This window comes from Myotis myotis, unplaced genomic scaffold (assembly GCF_014108235.1).
Source record: "Myotis myotis isolate mMyoMyo1 unplaced genomic scaffold, mMyoMyo1.p scaffold_m19_p_11, whole genome shotgun sequence".
NCBI lineage: Eukaryota > Metazoa > Chordata > Mammalia > Chiroptera > Vespertilionidae > Myotis > Myotis myotis.
This window is the reverse complement of record NW_023416315.1, coordinates 11,376,159-11,394,491: the sequence shown is the minus strand read 5'-3', so window position 1 is coordinate 11,394,491 and position 18,333 is coordinate 11,376,159. Positions and strand designations below refer to the sequence as shown.

General features: G+C 35.3%; 1 protein-coding gene across 9 annotated transcripts in view; it reads right to left on the bottom strand.

The window, feature by feature from the left end:
* Window positions 1-18,333, bottom strand: part of PNPLA8 (patatin like phospholipase domain containing 8) — a 31,993-nt gene that overhangs the window by 11,142 nt on the left and 2,518 nt on the right. For 2 of the 9 annotated variants that reach the window (XM_036327465.1, XM_036327469.1), the window contains exons 1-7: window positions 15,552-15,576; window positions 11,867-12,878; window positions 11,567-11,716; window positions 8,197-8,348; window positions 5,509-5,603; window positions 3,734-3,905; window positions 657-714 (exon numbers count right to left, since the gene is read on the bottom strand). In XM_036327465.1, the coding sequence (XP_036183358.1) occupies window positions 657-714; window positions 3,734-3,905; window positions 5,509-5,603; window positions 8,197-8,348; window positions 11,567-11,716; window positions 11,867-12,625 (1,386 nt within the window). In that variant the 5' untranslated portion in view covers window positions 12,626-12,878; window positions 15,552-15,576. Of the gene's footprint in view, window positions 1-656; window positions 715-3,733; window positions 3,906-5,508; window positions 5,604-8,196; window positions 8,349-11,566; window positions 11,717-11,866; window positions 13,013-15,551; window positions 15,577-18,333 lie in introns of those variants that run through there. The other 7 variants (XM_036327466.1, XM_036327467.1, XM_036327463.1 and 4 more) reach the window with 5 other exon arrangements.

Here is an 18,333-nt window from a genome sequence, read left to right as displayed (position 1 = left end):
ATTTGGAATTTGAAAAAATTAAATACTACTTAGTAGTATGAAAGAAAATATAAATAAGCAAGAGTGAAAGAGCACTAGAGGGAGCTGTATTTGATTTTTCATGGTTTCAGCTTGTTATCCAAAAATAAATACAAACTGCATGGAATTCCTAGGTGCAGAAATCCTACTCTTTAATCAAGTAAGTATTATCAAAGAACATGGAACTTAAGCAATACTCAGATCACTGTGTTTCAAACAAAATCAAAAGAGAAGCCATGCTGAGACTTATTCTAGTAACAACTACATTTTGAAAATTGGGATTTCATTTGTATATAATATATATCTAAGATACATATATATATTTCTTTTTAAAAATCTAGGAGAGAAAATGACACAATTTTTCTTAAGTCACTGGATTTGATTAACCCTTATGATAAGTCTTCCTTATCTTTAGTCTCAGTTTTTCATGTTCTTAAACTTTTGTTGTACTTTTACTATATAAAGAAAAGGTCTAATGATCACATCCCACATCTTCAGAGAATTACTCAATATATAAGGAACAATATAATCCTTAAAAAGAGGTTCCTAAGAAATTTTTCCTTTAGTAAAAGGTCTTCAGCGTAACTATTTTCACCTAACCTTCAATTCCAACGAGGTATTATATACTTGAAACTTACCTTAGGACATGTGGGGTCTCTTGCTGTTTCAATCATTAGTGAAGAACCCATTTTATCCCTTTATTAAAGGAGAAGAAATAAATTATATCAAAATTATCTCCTAACATTAGGGAATATATGCTATGCAATCACTGTTTGCTCATGGCTTTATCGAAGTGCTATGAGGAACCAAATTAAAAAAAAAGTATATGAATCTCCTCTAGGAGGCTTATCATCCAATTAATGTATATGAAACAATATGTGGTTAGTATTTATTAATTTATTACTCAAACTACAAGTATCTACTGTAGCATCTGGGAAAGATGCATGGAGGTGTAGCTTAAAAAGGACTCCAAAACATGGCAAGTAACACATTCAAAGTCAGGACCTAAGAGGGGAAAGGCACAGAGGCAGAATCAATTTGTTGTTTTCAGAGTCCTCCTGACAGAATAAAGCTGCTGTGCTGAGACTGGACTGTAGAATGGGTAGGCTGGTTACAGAGTAGTCCAAAATCCAGATCAGGACAGTCAGCCTTTAAACTTGTATTAGCAATACAGAGTCAATGTCACCCCACAAAAAATATTTGTTAAGTCATCTGAGTTGGCATTTGAATTACTGCAACATTACAGAAATTGTGCTTCGGGCAGCAATTTTTACAAGTTCATTATAGGGGAATTTTATTTCAGTGCAGATTATTTCCTGACTTAAAAATTATGTTTTCCCCTTGTATCCTATATAATAAAAGGGTAATATGCAAATTGACCCTAACAGCAGAATGACCAGAATGACCGCTGGACCAGTCACTATGAGGCTCACTGACCATCTCTTGGTCCCTTTCCCCAGCCAGCAGGCTCCGATCACCTGATGGCCACCTGAAGCAGGGGCAGGGCCAGGGAGCGGGCGGGAACAGCCTACCTCTCGGTCCCTTCCCCCGGCCGTCAGGCACCTATCTCCTAATGGTGATGGGGAAACCAGGGGTGGATGGGGGAGAGGGGTGATTCCAACTGCAGGAAGCTGGGGAAGATGGCCCTGACTGCAGGCCAGGCCTAGGGACCGTACCCACACGTGAATTTTGTGTACCGGGCCTCTAGTTGAATATAAAAACTACGTTTTTTACCAACCTGCCTCCATAAGACAAATACATTTTTCTCAAAAGATACTCATATTTTTCAACTAGAATGTTAGTGAATTCACCTAAGGGTAGTATTTACAAACTAGGTAGTGACCTACCCTTCACAATCTTTTAAAAATATCAAAGTAAAATACTTTCTAAAACGGACAAGATCTTTGTCTTTCTCAACTTGACCTATGATCTTCTGCATGAAGATCAATGTAATTTTATCCTTCTATAGATACAGTGGGGCCTTGACTTACGAGTGTCCTGACTAACGAGTTTTTCGAGATACAAGCCGTCTCTCGGCCGATTTTTTGCTTTGAGTTGTAAGCTAAAATTCGGGTTACGAGCCAGCTTCAGATACCCCACCGCTAGTTGGCATAGTGAATGTCACAGTGAACGCCACAACATTCAGCCCAGCATCACGTGTCTCACTCGTTCACTTTTTGATTTGACATATGAGTAATTTGAGTTACGAGTTCCGTCACGGAACGAATTAAACTCGTAAGTCAGGGCCCCACTGTATTTCACTTTATCTTTTCATAGAAATCTAGAAGCAGCTTTCACAGTTTAAGCAAAATTCGCATTTGCTTTTTGTTTAGACCTTGATTTATTTTTTTATTTTTATTTTTTTTATAGCAAAGGTGGAGATTTATTGAAGAACAAGTACAGACTCCCACGTGGGGAGAGGGAAGAGTCCCACAGAATGGACTCCCAAGTAGGGAGGGGGAAGGGTCCCCTAGACCTTGATTTATTAACTGAACTGAAATGCTTAGTGAATTAAGTTATAAATATAAATTCAAAAATAAAGTCAGGAACATTGTTTATTTCACAGAGATAAAACACAAAAAATGTTTCAACATTTCTAGATTTTACTGATGCTATAACTAAAAATGTCCCTTAAATAAAATAATCACAGAAAACACCGATAAAAATAAATAATGAGAGAAAAAAAGAAAAAGTCCAGAGAGTAGGTGTGGCAGATTATAATAATAATGCTCCCCAATGAATCACACTTCCCGATATCTATATCCCTGTATATAGTTCCTTTCCACATAACCCTGAGTTAGAGTGGCTTTGGTCAACTGAACATCAGCAGGCATACCATTAGCAAAAGCTTTTAATTTTTACAATGTCTACTACTAATTTTAAACTTGGTTCATGTAAGGTAAAAGTTGAATCATACACAGCAAAGTGTAGGAGGATTTGTTCTAATGAACCCAATGATAGATTTGATTATGGAGTTTGAACTGTTAACTAACCATTTTAGACTTGTGGCTTTCTTTCTATGGTTTGTCTGTTTTTGCTTTTACTTCTATGCTACACTTGTTTGCCATGTAGCAGTTGTACTGTGCATTACAAAAAGGACGGGGAAAATTTTTTATGGATATCATGTCCATTATAGTTTGCCATAGTATTTTTCTCTAGTTCTCTGTGATTTAATATTACCAAGCTTTCTGTACTTTGTTACAAAACGCCGGTTTACCAGGTAACAATTTTGGTGTCCAAAAGAATTTATGGTGTATTTCTGTCAATTCACTTTGAATTTAAATAAATAAATAAATAAAATGGAGGCTTGATAAGTACTTTTGCACTGGGGCTTTTATTTTTGAAAAGTGAGTATAATGCTTTGTTGTGTTTTAGGAAAAAAATGTTTAAAAATTAATATTTTAAAAGAATACCTGTTAATGACTCTGGAGAAAGACTAATGTGGTAAGTAAAAACAATAGGATGCAAAACATGGTATATATACAATATAGTCTCAAATTTTAAAAAGGCAATTGCAACTTTTACATGAAAATCTCACATGCATGAACCCAAGAAAATAGTGACTAGAACAGATTCACCAAAATATTAAGAGTGATTATATCTAACTAGTAGGATCAATAATTTAATTTCATATTTTTCAGCATTTTTTCAAATTAATATGCAAATGTTACCTAGATCATCAAAATGTTTTTTAAAAAGAATAATTATAACTTACTTAAGAATATTTTCCCATGTTTGACTGTCATAAAATGCATGGCTCCAACTCATTTTGACTGTCCCAACAATGACATTTTGTGAAAACACATCTGTTCCTAATTTTCGATAAAGTTCTTCACATTCATCCAGGGGCATATGAAAGAATCCCAGCATGAATGCTAATATAGCACCTGAAAGAAAAAATCTTTTGTTTTTGTCAGTGTTGATATAATACTATAAGATATTTTGAATCACAGACTTGGTTAAAACTCTGCCTTTGATACTTTCAAACTGTGTCACCTGGGACAAACTACTTAACCTATCAGAGTCCTATTTTTTTCATCTAAAAAATAAGGGTAATTACAACAACTAAAATTTATAAAGTTCTTATATTAGGATAACAGATGTAAAGGGATTTATTTACTAGGCCTCAGTAAGGATACATAAATGGCAGCCAATGATGATAATGACAATTTAAAAACATATAAAAATGTGTTATTTTACATTACATTAATTAAGATATATAATTAAGATGTTGTGGTAGAGAATATCCTTTCTAACCTTAATAAATTCCTTAGTTTTGGTCACAGAATACAGTATACTTAACAATTTACCAATTCATTAAAAAACTGCTTCTTCAGATTGGTCCTGGGAACCAATGTAATTAAAGAAATTAGGTCTCTGGGATGTCCTTTTAAACAGCAGATTTCATATCCTAGCTGCAATTGGTAGGACACACTGCCACCTAGTGTACATAATTATCCTACTCCTGAACTAACAAAAAACTGGAGAAAGGTTAAGGGAATGGGAAGAGGGTGGGGCAAAGCAAAGACCTGTATAGCATCACTGCTTACTTTGAGATTGCAAAGAAAGAAAAAACACAAAACAAAACAAAAAACCCCCCGAAAATTATTATCATAATGTATTTTAAATATTTTATATGTTTTATTACAGTAAAAGTCTTATTCTAATAAAGGTAAGATAGCATGCACTGTATGGCATAAGTATATAATAGAAATTGCTATTTTTCAATTTGTGGAAAAGTTGTAATTAACATAAGAAATAACTTGCCAAAAATTTAAGTTCCTTTCCTCTTAAGCAGAACTACTATGAAGATGAGCAGACATTTAAAAAACTGAATTTTATCGAACTGGTAAGTACGTTACCCTTGAATTAAGTATAAATTTATTAACTTTTCAGAAATTATGAAACAAAATTTCTACATTAGAATATACAAAATGGAAAAAAGTACTGTATTATAAATTAAGTTTAACATAAACTAGAAAACAATGGAAAAGATATATTGTGGTTAAAACAGAAATGTACATATTTCATAAACTGATATTCTATGCCATGAGTAAATCCCTGTGACTTAAAATTCTCTTTCATGAGCACCCACCTGCTAAGAATAGTGCCTCACAGAGGGACACCTCTCACAACTAAGTACAATCTTATCCATCTTTAATATTCTATTGGTTCAAGTACAACTTAAGTACCTACTTTCCTTACATTTCATCACTGAAGGTGACTATACCATAAGGCAATAATTCATAACTCATAACTGGTCACTATGGCTTTTTAAAAAATATTAGACAACGCAGTACAAACTATTCTCTTAATGTTAATTTATTCCCAATAAATATTTTTAAAAGTTAATTAGGTAAACCAAAGGATTATTCGTCAAAACATGAAATTAATACCCATTATTTCAAAGAATGATCTTGAATATAAGTGCTTAATGTTCTTTTTCTTAATGCACTGCTGGGGATGTAGCATTCCCATAATGATAATTACCTGTGCTTACACCACAGATGTAATCAAACAGCTGGTGAACTGGCTTCTGAGTAAGCTCAACTAATTTTCTCAGTGTCTGAAGAGCAACCAAGCCCCTACAGAAAAGATAAAGACAAAGTGAAAATTCATGTTTCAAGGAAAGCTAAGTTATTGAACAAAACAATCCTAAAAATGGCATTTCTAGCTTATATGCAAACTTGAAAACTAGTAATATAATTTAGCATCAGTAAAAGTTGCTTAAGTTTTTAAGGTAACTTTTGAATATCTGATATTTCCTTTTTTTTTTTTAAATCCTCACCCGAGGATATGCTTTTATTGACTTTGCAAGAGGAAGGGAGAGAGAGAAAAAACATTGATGTGAGAGAGAAACATTGACTGGTTGCCTCCCACACACGCTTGGACCGGGGATTGAACCTGAAACTTAGGCATGTGCCCTGACCAGGAATCAAAACCCACCACCATTTCGTGTTTGGGAGGATGCTCCAACCAACTGAGCCACACTAGCCAGGGCTGAATATCCAATAGCTAAGTAATGGTACAAAACCTGTGCTATAGCTGCACGTCTTTAAATTTATACTAGTATCTATACTACAAAGATATGCCAATGTAAGATTAAAAATATATACCCAACTGGGAAAATACTTAAAGCCTCCACTCACCAGTTTGGGAGGCCATATATTGGTTTCTTCTCTCACCAATGTAGCTGGTCACTGATGCTTCTATATGGCTTTGTTTTATATGTTTTGTCTTATTTTTTAAGCTTTTATTCATTTTTTAAAACTTAACAATATTAGGACAATACTCCACATTAAGGATGTATTAATTTATGCTACTGACTTTATTCATTTCTGGATTCTTGCCAAAGGTGGCAAATAGCTTCATAATGAATATGAAAGATGAAATAGTCTAGGAAGTGTAGGCAAATTCAGGGTGAATGTAACAAGTTGATAATTTTTTTTATTTTAAAAAATTTTATTCTTCAATTATAGTTGATGTACAATATTATGTTAGTGTCCTGTGTAAAAACAGTGATTAGATATTATGTAACTTACAAAGTGCTCACCCTGATAAATCTGGTAACCTGCCTGACACCACAGTTATTACAATATTTTTTACTGTATTTCCTATGCTGTATTGTACATCCCTGTGACTGTTTTGTAACTACCAATTTGTGCTTGTAAATCCTTTTACCTTTTCACCCATCCCCTAACCACCTCCCATTCAGCAACCATCAGCTTGTTTTGTGTGTTCATTGTGTTTTTTAGATTCCACATGTAATTGAAATCATATGGTATTTGTCTTTGTCTGATTTATTTCACTTAGCACAATGCTCTCTAGAATGCAGATAATTCTTAATACTAGGAGAATATACAGAAATAATTAAGCATTATAATCCCAACACAAGGTGTGAGGTAGAGAAGTCCTGGAACACAATGGTAGCCAGACACCACAAAATAAAATCTGGAGTGCCAAACTGTGCTTTGATACTGTGAAAAGGAAGTCACCAGAAAATATTGTAAGATTCAAGTAAAAAACCAAAAATGCTGATTTTTTTTTTTAATTGCAAGAAGTAATGTGGACTTGAAGAGTAATATGAGTACATAAGATGGCTTATAAGAGATACACATTATGAATTCAGGGTGAGACATGAAGAATTAAAGATAATGCTGAAGAAAAATATATTTAATAACGTGACCTCCATTACTTATAAAAATGAAATAAAACGTATATATCATATAAAAATATTTGAAGAAATAAAAATATTAAAAATAATCTTGAAATTCTGAGCTATGATTTGTTTATATATTTTTCTCCCAAGTTTTACTTGTATAATGAGGAGAAACTATTTAAAAATGCTATATTTAGCCCAGTGGTGTCGCTCAGTGACTGAGCGTCAACCAATGAACCAGGCAGGAGGTCACGCTTCTATTCCCGGTCAAGGTATATGTTGCAGGCTGGATCCCCAATGTGGGCATGCAGGAGGGAGCCGTTCAATGATTCTTTTTCATCATTGATGTTTTTATCTCTCCCTTCCTCTCTGAAATCAATAAAAATATATTTTTAAAAAATTCTTTTATAAACATTACTTTACTAAACGACTAGTTGACATATGGGTAAGACAAATATAAGAAAGCAAACATTATAAAACACTGCCAAGATTTTAAGAGAATCTTGGTTAATAAACTGTCCTAAACTACCCAAAATGTCTGAAAAGACCAAAAAAATATAAATACTAGGTTAAAGAAATTCAGATATGTTAAAGAAGCTCTGAGATTGATAAAGAAGTAAATTAAAAAAAAACTATTTCATCTTTTATTTAAAAAATTTGATTTTGTAATGATATAATTATACCAAATTAGTTTAAAAAAATTACTATGACTGAATTGTAACTATAGTTTTTTTGTGTTATTTTTTTGTTGATCCTCAAATGAGGATTTTTTTTCCCATTGAATTTCAGAGAGTAGAAGGGGGACAGAGAGGGAAACATCAATGTGAGAGGGACACATCGACTAGTTGCTTCCCACACTCACCCTGACCAGGGCCAGGGATTGAACCTGCAACCTAGGTACATGACCTTGACCAGGCATTGACCCCTGACCCTTTGGTGCACAGGCCAACGCTCTAACCAGTGAGCAACAACAGCCAGGTTGGAGCTATAGTTTTTAAAAATCAATTTTCTATTCTTACCTTGTTCCTCCACCATCAATTGTGAGAATTCGGATTCCTCTTCCTTTCACTGGATCCACATAGCCAATTAAGGCCAAAATTTCTCTAACTGCAGCCTGAAGAGTTTCATCCTTAATTTGTCGCAATCGTAATAAATATGGAATAATTTTCTCCTGGATTGAGAAAAAAAGACTTTTTGTTGCTTTTGTGAAATCAAATGTGAAAATGTATGACTATTTTTAACCAACATGTGTAGACCTCCACAATCAAGGTGCAAGTGTTTATTATTTTCTAAGTAATCTTAAATGATACATTAATTTTTGACATTTTAATGTCAATTACTATCTAGAATATATCTGTCCTAATATCTAGGTAAAAAATTAACCTATATCCAAATATTTCTTTTAAAAAATGGAATGCTTAAGAATTAGAGAAAATGTAATTTGCTTAACACAAATTTATAAACTATTAATGTTACAAGAAAAGGTTATTATAAATTTTATACAATATTTTGTCTAAATTCCAAAGTTAAGATGAAACTGCTTCATAGTAATTATTAAACTTGCTATTAAAAGAAAAAATCTCGTGTACACTGCACATGGGACACAAGGGTACCTCACAATGAAATATATAAATAAAATTAAGGTAGAAGGCAAAAGCTGACCATTACAATTAAAAAATTAGCTTAAACAAACCTGGGAATTCAAGATTTTAAGCATTCAACTTCATACTGTTGATCAGAGGCAAGAACTTAAATCCTAGGGTGCTATGTTGAGTTTCTCAAAGACGCTCTAGGTCAGGGGTCCTCAAACTTTTTAAACAGGGGGCCAGTTCACTGTCCCTCAGACCGTTGGAGGGCCGGACTATAGTTTAAAAAAAAAACTATGAACAAATTCCTATGCACACAGCGGTGGCAAAAACACCCGGCGGGCCGGATAAGTGTTTTCGGCGGGCCGCATGTGGCCTGCGGGCCGTAGTTTGAGGACCCCTGCTCTAGGTTCTGTGCACTGAAGCATCTTACCTGGTCAGTACCCCAGATTTAAAGTTTAAAGGAATAAGTTGAGTGGCAGCTACACTTGTGCTGTGTAACCTCCAGTAAATCAAATCACTTCCCAATGTAGCATTCATTTTGTTTCTTTTTTATAATAAATCATATCTAAGATACATACTATTGTTCTAATTTTTTTGCTTTATTTATTCTGGCTTAAAGGCCCCACTAGAGCAGTGGTCAGCAAACTGCGGCTCGCGAGCCACACGCGGCTCTTTGGCCCCTTGAGTGTGGCTCTTCCACAAAATACCACGTGCGGGCGCGCATGTACAGTGCGATTGAAACTTCGTGGCCCATGCGCAGAAGTCGGTATTTTGTGGAAGAGCCACACTCAAGGGCCAAAGAGCCGCATGTGGCTCGCGAGCCGCAGTTTGCCGACCACTGCACTAGAGGAACCTGAGCAATGGTGGAGCATGACTATGTTAATTTCCAATCCAGTTAGGATAGAACAGTCTCTTTGTAAGAACTAAAAAGTTTGATTAAAAAAAAAAAGTCATCTGTTTAAATGTACTGAAGAGCTGCAGAAGCAATAAGAACAGGAGGGGCTAAGATTCTGGAGAAGGAATAATTGCTGGAAAGTGAGTTCATAAACTACAGCTTGTTTTCCCTTGAAGCATTTGCTGAGTTGGAGAAGAAACTAAAGATTGAAAAACTGGGTTTGGTTCAAAAAGAGGGCCATAATGGAGGACAAAGAAACAGTCCATCTTTTAGAGTCGCGCAGGTTTGGAGCCACAAAACTGAGGACTTGAGGGCCTCAACCACAAAGCTGGTTTCACCTTAAGGTGAATTCTTTCATTATGTGTCATGGGAAGTTAAAGCTGAAAAACTCTGGAGATGAGAGTACAATTTTTTGTACTCGAGATTTTAGGAGGGTAGTAATAGTGAACACATCGGGCTCTCAGCTGCAAGCCCTAGAGAAATACACCCTAAAAAGAGGGCAAACTAGAGGTTTCACCAAATTGTGATGCAGCCTTGACCCAGCTCTGACCCAAATTCAATTGAGGTCATCAGTACCCCCACTTTATGCTTCAAGCAGAGGAATAAGTAAACTGTCTCTGGAAAAAGAAATCACTGGATATAATCTAGATCCTAAGCAATTTTTTTAAATTCACAGTCCAGCATCCAGAAAAATATATGGGATGTGAAACCAGTACCAAATGATCAAAGACCAAGAGCTGATCCTGATATAACTACCAACAAAATATATTAAAATAAATAACAGCCTGATCGGTGTGGCTCAGTGCTTGAGCCTCGACCCATAAACCAGGAGGTCACAGTTCTATTCTGGGTCAGGGCACATGCCTGGGTTTTGGACTCTTTCCCCAGAAGGGGGCATGTAGGAGGCAGCTGATGGATGATTTTCTTTCTTCGTTGATGTTTCTATCTCTCTCTCCCTCTCCCTTCCTCTCTCTGAAATCAGTAACAAATACATAAAATAAATTAAAGTAACAACAAAATTACCATCCCCAAACACCATAGACATAGCAATTAATGTTTTAAAAATCAAATGAAAAATGTGTAAGACAATGACACTGAATGTGTAAGACCAAAGAAATCTGATTATTTATGTCCTCTTAAAATTCATATGTTGAAATCCTTATCCCCAAGGATGGCATTATTAGGAGGTGGAGCCTTTGGGAGGTGCTCAGGTTATGAGAGCGGAGCTCTCATGAATGGGATTAGTGCCCTTATAAACGAGGTCTCACAGAGATCCCTTGCCCCTTCCAGGACACAAGGACACAGTGAGAAGGCACCAGCTATTAACCAGGAGGAGGGTCCTCACCAGGTGATCATGCTAGCACCCTGATCTTGAACTTCTAGCTTTCAGAACTCTAAGAAATACATACTATTTTCTGAATGGCAAGTTAAAAATAAGCACTACAGATCTCCAATGAAATGTCAACATCATCTATTCACTATGTTTTCAAATTGTTTGTTAAATATTACAAATAATTCTAGTAGTGCAGATGTACAGAGACTCAGCCCAGACACAGCATTCATATTTTATAGTACTTCTATGAAAACAGACTATTTAATAAATGGGCATAAATTCTTTTGACTATTTTATATTTGACAAAACTGAGGCAAAGAGAAGCTAACACACTGAGATTTATCTCCCATTTTAAAATGTTTAATCTCAAAGTATAGATATCAGTACCAATAGCATAATTTATATAAAAGGGAGCATTTAGAATTACGTATATCATAGAAAAAATGGGGCAATTACTGGATATTACAGATCAAATGTATGATAAAAACCACAAAAATATTTAAATAAATAATTAGAAGGTTTATTAGTATTTTTATTCCAAAACAAAACCAGAGTAAATAAATTAAAATTACCTTGACAGCCACTCCTTTTCCTTCAGGAAATTCTAGAAGATGAAAAGTCAGTTCTTCAATCCTATTAATGCAGAGTTTTGGGTCAGTTGTTCTTCTTAATGCCTGAACTAATGCCCGGGTTCTGTTATCAATACTCACTCTTGCTATAATCTACAGAGACATATTTAAATATATATGATTATAAAATGAAACTGCTCTAGTAGTACTAACAAATGGTTAAAGTTTCTAAGGTCCTATTAGAAAATAAAACATCAATTTGACAAAAATTAAAACTTAAAACCACCATGAATAACAACTTGCCTTTTCTCTCTGAAGAATTAAATGCTTTTTCTCCAGTGCATTTTTATCGTCGCCGTCAGCCTGCTCAGCCTTGGTGGCTTCTTCCTGTTCTTCTGACTGACTCTTTGAATCATACTTGAATTTGGGGACAAGTCCACCAATATATCCACCTACTAAAGCTTGTACGCCTTCAGTAGGATAAGAAAGAAAATTGGCAATACTTTTTTTAGTAGAAACTGGAAGGACCTCAGGCGTCCCACTGGGACTTTTGGACTTGTCCACAGTATCTGAAGAGGATTCTGAGCCTCGCTTCTTGTCAGTCAGCATACCAGGAGTTGCAGATGTGGATTTCCCTTCTTCACCCTTTTTATCTTCAAGTTTTGACTTGTCCTGGAAATCTTTGTTTTCCTTTTTTTGAGACATTTTCTCGACACGTTTGAAGTATGAATTAATATGATTGGATAAAAAATAGAACGACTCTCCGAATTTCGTGGTTATACTATTTGTATAAGGTAAAGGACTTTGTTTGCCACTATCTTTATCTTTATCTATAACGTGACTTTGCTTTTCTAAAACAGAACTCTTTTCTGATTTGTCACTATAGTTTTTCAGAGATTTGATGGTTTGTTTAACGTTTTTCTGTTTTAACCAACCACCATCTGATACTTTTCTTAATATTTCAGAACTTGGCTTAAATTGAGCTAAACGTGAGATCATTTCATTCTGATTTCCAAAAACAGCCTTTGAAACAGAGTTCAAAGTACTTTTTATACGGGACATACGAATGCTCACTTTTGTAAGTCCTTTGGGAGCAGAAGTGCTAAGTTTCAAAATTCCATGTAACCCATTGTCGCTTGGAGAGTAACAGTGCTTACTGCAAGAATGCGCTTCACTTTTGGTCCATTTACATCTTATTTTGTTTGTATGAAAACCTCTTTGTAGACTGATGTGGCTTATCTTCCAGTAATGTTTAGGTGAGCACAAGAAATGTAGTTGCTTGCTTTTCTGCTTCCCATAAAGACTTCGGGCATTACTAAGGAGGTAAATATATATATCTATAGTCAAATTAATAGACATAACTTAAAAATCACTTATTTTCTATCTGTTATGACTGTCACTTCAGTCCTGAATGCTTCATTTAAGAAATGCCATAATTCATGGTCTTACCTGAAATGGCAAGAAAACAAAAATTAGGATTCAAGGGCTAATTGAAATTGGGTATAAGAAAAACACATCACTACATGAACTAAACTCAGCAACTTGTTTAAAAAAAAAAAAAAGAGTATTTCCATTATGATTTTACAGATTTCACTTTTAAGCTAATAGAAAAGAATTCATCTTTCAGTACAGAAGTCAATGAAAAAAGGAAGTGAGTAGTAGGATGTTTCATGAGCACTAATTTAGAAAAGCTATTCAAAGGTAAGTTTTTATTTTATTTCATTTATTAAATATTTTTTTTATAATTGACTTCAGAGAGGAAGGGAGAGGGAGAGAGAGAGAGAAACATCAATGATGAGAGAGAATCATTGATCAGTTGCCTCTTGCACGTGGGATCTAGCCAGGTACTCAGGCATGTGCTCTAACTGGGAATTGAACCGTGACCTCCTGATTCATAGGCTGAGCCATGCCAGCCCAGCTTTATTTTTTTTGTTAATCCTCACCCGAGGATATTTTTCCATTGATTTTTAGGGAGAGTGGAAAAGAGAGGGAAAGACAGACAGAAACATCGATGTGAGAGAAACACATTGATTGGTTGCCTCCTGCACAAGCCCTGACCAGGTCCCTGGCTGGGAGGAGTCTGCAACCAAGGTGCGTGCCTTTGACCGGAATCGAACTCGGGGACCCTTTGGTCCACAGGCTGATTCTCTATCCGCTGAGCCAAACAGGCTAAGGCCAAAGGTAAGTTTTTCTACAATACTTAATTGAATATGCTAATTTAGATACAATGCTGTTTTTCTTCCTTATTGTTAAAGTCTTGACAAATTTATGTGATGCTAGACTTTACATTCTTTGAAGACAAGAGTCAGGTCTTATAATTCATTCATCGCAAATCATTTATAGAATATTTAATCTATACTACAAGTTGCTAGATGCTGAGACCGTAGAGACAAACAGGATACTAAGGAACTTTAGTATAGAACTAGAGATAGAATTTTACTATCTAGTAATAAGTGCTTATTAAATTAAAGAAGTCAGACTAGAAGAAGCTATATGCAATATCTAACAGTTCAGGGGTTCATAACCACAATATAAAAAGAACACATACAAAAAAATAAATTTAAAAATAAAAGAAAAAGAACACATATAAATAAGAAAGGAAATAATAATCCTCTAGAAAAACAGGCAAATAACATAAACAGGCCAGTCACAGAATAATAAATACAAACAGTAAAATTATGAAAACATCCTTTGAATCAAAGAAAAAGGCCAATTAAAACAGATATTTTGTTTTTGCAATTGGTAAAAATTTAAATGATTGGTAATATCCAGTACTGATAATGGATGGGGGAAATGGGACTCAGAGGGCTATTTGACAGTATCTAATGAAATATTAAATGCAATCTATGACATTTTAAAGGTGCATATTCTGTGATCAGCAATTTTCCTATTAAGAATTATTTGCATAAGAATGCAAAGGTATATACACACAACCCCTGCTGTACTGCTTGCAATAAAAAAACACACTGAAAAACAACTCTAAATGTCTTCTGGCAAGGGATGGTTAAATTATGGTACATACATACAATGGAATGAATTACCATACCAGTTAAAGAGAACCAGATGATCTGTGTACACTGACATATCCTCCATACAGAATACAGTGAAAAAAGAGAAGCTGTAATACTATATGTAGTACAGACACATGAAGACATGGAGATGTAGACATTATGTAATAAAAGAAAACAAAAACCTACTTATGTAATTTAAATTTGTGGCTACAAGCACACACACACAGACACAGACAGAGAGAATGATTCTGAAAGGATTAGCACCAGTTAATGTATTCTTATGAACTGAGGAGCAGGATCAAAAGAGAACAGAAGGACTCTTACTTTTTATTTTTGTAATGTCTGATTTTTTTACAATGAGACAGGTATTACTTTTATAATTTAAAAAAATCAAACAATTTAAAGCACTTTAATAGATGGTGCCTTGTGAATGGAAGACACAAGGGAAGAGTAAATATCCAGGTAAGTCTGAAAAAAATATGCTAAAAACTGGGCAAAGGTAAAAAGAAATTCATCATGGGATAAAGATGAGAAGGAAAGGAGAGAATTCTAATTAATGCAGAAAAAATAAACACAAAAAAGCATTTAAAAAAGCATACACAAAATCAGCAAAAACTGCAAGTAGTGTAATTTCGCTCCAGGATCTGAAGAGAATAAATAGAGAGAGGTAGAAGACGCTATTACAAAGACAGTCTGGACCAGATCATGAAAAGTCTTATAAATCTTGCCAAGGAAATTGAAAATCAAACTATCAATAAAGTATTTTAAGCAAAGGGATCACATTAAAAGATGATTCCAGGAGATCTGTGCCAGAATGGAATAATGGGACAAAACTGAGAAAGACAGAAACCAAGAAGTTATTGTGACTGTTCAGAAGAAGGTAGCCTGAACTAAAACTCTTTCTAAATTGCATGTGAGCATATTATTTTAAAATCACCAATTTTACAGTGGTAAGGAAAGAAAAGAAGCAAACATACCTGGCTCTTCTGAACTCCTCAGGACTTGCAGTCAGTGCAATAAGCTGAAATAACATGAAAGCTCTACAATCCCCAACACAGAAATATTTGATAAAATACAATTAAAGTACTTGTGGATTAAAAAGCCATGCTCAAAACCAATTATAGATTCCTACAACTCAACAACAAAAATCAACCCAATTAAAAATGGGCAAAGGGCCCAGCTGGTATGGTTCAGTGGTTGCGCATCAACTTATGAGGCAGGAGGACATGGTTTGATTTCTGGTCCAGGCACATGCAGGGGTTGTGGGCTCGTTCCCCAGTAGGGGGCATGCAGGAGGCAGCCAATTGATGATTCTCTCTCATCACTGATAGATATCTCTCTCTGTCTCTCATCTCCCTTCCTTTCTGAAATCAATAAAAACATATTTTTTAAAATATATTTTATTGATTTTTTTTGCAGAGAAGAAGGGAGAGGGATAGAGAGTTAGAAACATCGATGAGAGAGAAACATCCATTAACTGCCTCTTGCACACCCCCTACTGGGGATGTGCCCGCAACCAAGGTACATGCCCTTGACTGGAATCGAACCTGGGACCCTTGAGTCTGCAGGCTGACACTTTATCCACTGAGCCAAACCGGCCAGAGCTAAAAACATATTTTTAAAATATCATAAAAATGGGCAATGGACTTGACTAGACTTCTCTCCAAAGATGATACACAAATGGCCAACATGCATATGAAAAGACTAGAGGCCCAGTGCATGAAATTCATGCACTCGGGGGCGGGGGACAGGGGGTCCCTCAGCCCGGCCTGTGCCCTCTCGTAGTCTGAGAGCCCTTGGGGGATGTCCGACTGACGGGGAGTGGGCCTAAACTGTCAGTTAGACATCCTTAGCACTGCCGTGGAGGCTAGAGAGGCTCCCACCACCGCCGCTGCACTCGCCAGCTGTGAGCCTGGCTTCTGGCTGAGCAACACTCCCCACTAGGGGGCAGCTCCTGTGTTGAGCGTCTGCCCCTTGGTGGTCAGTGCACGTCATAGTGACTGGTTGTTCCTCCGTTTGGTCTATTTGCATATTAGCCTTTTATTTTATAGAAATGCTCAACATCATTGAGCACTGTTGGTGGAACTGAAATGGTGCAGCCACTATGAAAAACAGATGGTGGCTTCTAAAAAATATTAAAAACAGAACTAGTATATGATCCTATGAATCACCAAAAGAATTGAAAACAGGGTCTCAAAGAGATATTTGCACAGCTATGTTCATAGCAGCACTATTCACAATAGCAGAGGTGGAAACAACCCATGTCCATGGATAGATGAATAGATAAGTAAAATATGCAAAGAAATACAACAAGCAGCCTTTAAAAAGAAAGGAAATCCTACCACATGCTATAAAACAGGGTAATGTGGAACCAGGATTTAGAAATAATAGAAAAAATTAAGTAGATTGACAATGTCAATGATATTAACAGAGGGAATAAAAATAATGAGACAAAAAAGAGAGAACTATACAAAGAGTGAACAGGAAAAATAAATGTTTGAAATGAAAACTTCAGTTACATGGTAGTTACTAGACACACCTATACCATAATGACAAAGAATGGGATGGAAAATAATGGAATGTGAAAAATAATATTCCAGGCATACTGGTATACTAACCAAAAGAAAGCACTTTCAAGCAAATTTAAAGGAAAATCATGAAATAAGGATTTTTTAAAAAGGGTTACTACATAATAGTAAAAGGAATAATCCATTTATTTATTAAATCTCCAGCAGTCTTTTAGGCCTTGGAGAACAATACAATCTATTAACAAATAAAGAACTAATATAATGTATAATATCAGGTGGAGAAGTGCCATAAAGAAAAATAAAGCTGGGAACTGGGGAGAGCGAGCACAGAGTGCTATTTTAGTAGAGGAGGGGAGAAGAACTGAGTTGACATTTTATTGACAAACTGAATAAAGTGAGGAAGCAAATTATTGAAAGTATATGGGTAAAAGCTTTCAAGGCAGAGGAAAAGCAACCAACCTTTGGAGACAGGAATAAACTACGTCTATTCAAGAATAGCAAAAACAACAAGGTGGTTGAAGGAAAATGGTAGAGATTCGCAAAGAGTCAAGCAGAAGATGAGTTACATAAGCGCAGACTACAGTAAGGGGTCTGAATTGTTTCTTTCCAACAAGATATAACCCTCATGACCAATTATAAATACGCCTATAAATCTGACATTGAGATATAGTATATAAAGCAAAAAAGGGGGAACAATTTTAATGTACCTCATTAGAAATAACAATTATCAAGCAAAAAATTACTAAATAGAGAGAGTTATTAACAAAACCAACAAGCTTAATGTAACTGCTTCCAAATCACAAAGCCAGTAAGTGTAGATAAGAGTTTTGAGAGTAAATTCAGCTGGGAAAGAAGTTAGCTTGCAAAAATATACCGAGAACAATGTAAAGTGAGAGGTACCATCATCAACTTGGAGAAGAACAGGGAAGATTAGACGATTTTTTTTATCAGTTACCAATGAGTCTTTACTGAAGACATCAGTAATACATTGTTATTCAAAGTATTGTGGGAGGGGTGTTCTAGTCTCAAATTTTCTCTTTAGACTACCTATTTATACAAAGACAGGTTGTATAAATACAATGGAGGTATAAATAGAATGAAGAAGAAATGTGGGAATTTCTAAGTGGAGGCTTTGCTGAGGACAGAAAGAATGAATTTATAGGGACTTCACTTAGTTATTGCAATAATGCAGACATAAAGTTACAAGGATTTTAATTAAGATAATCTATCT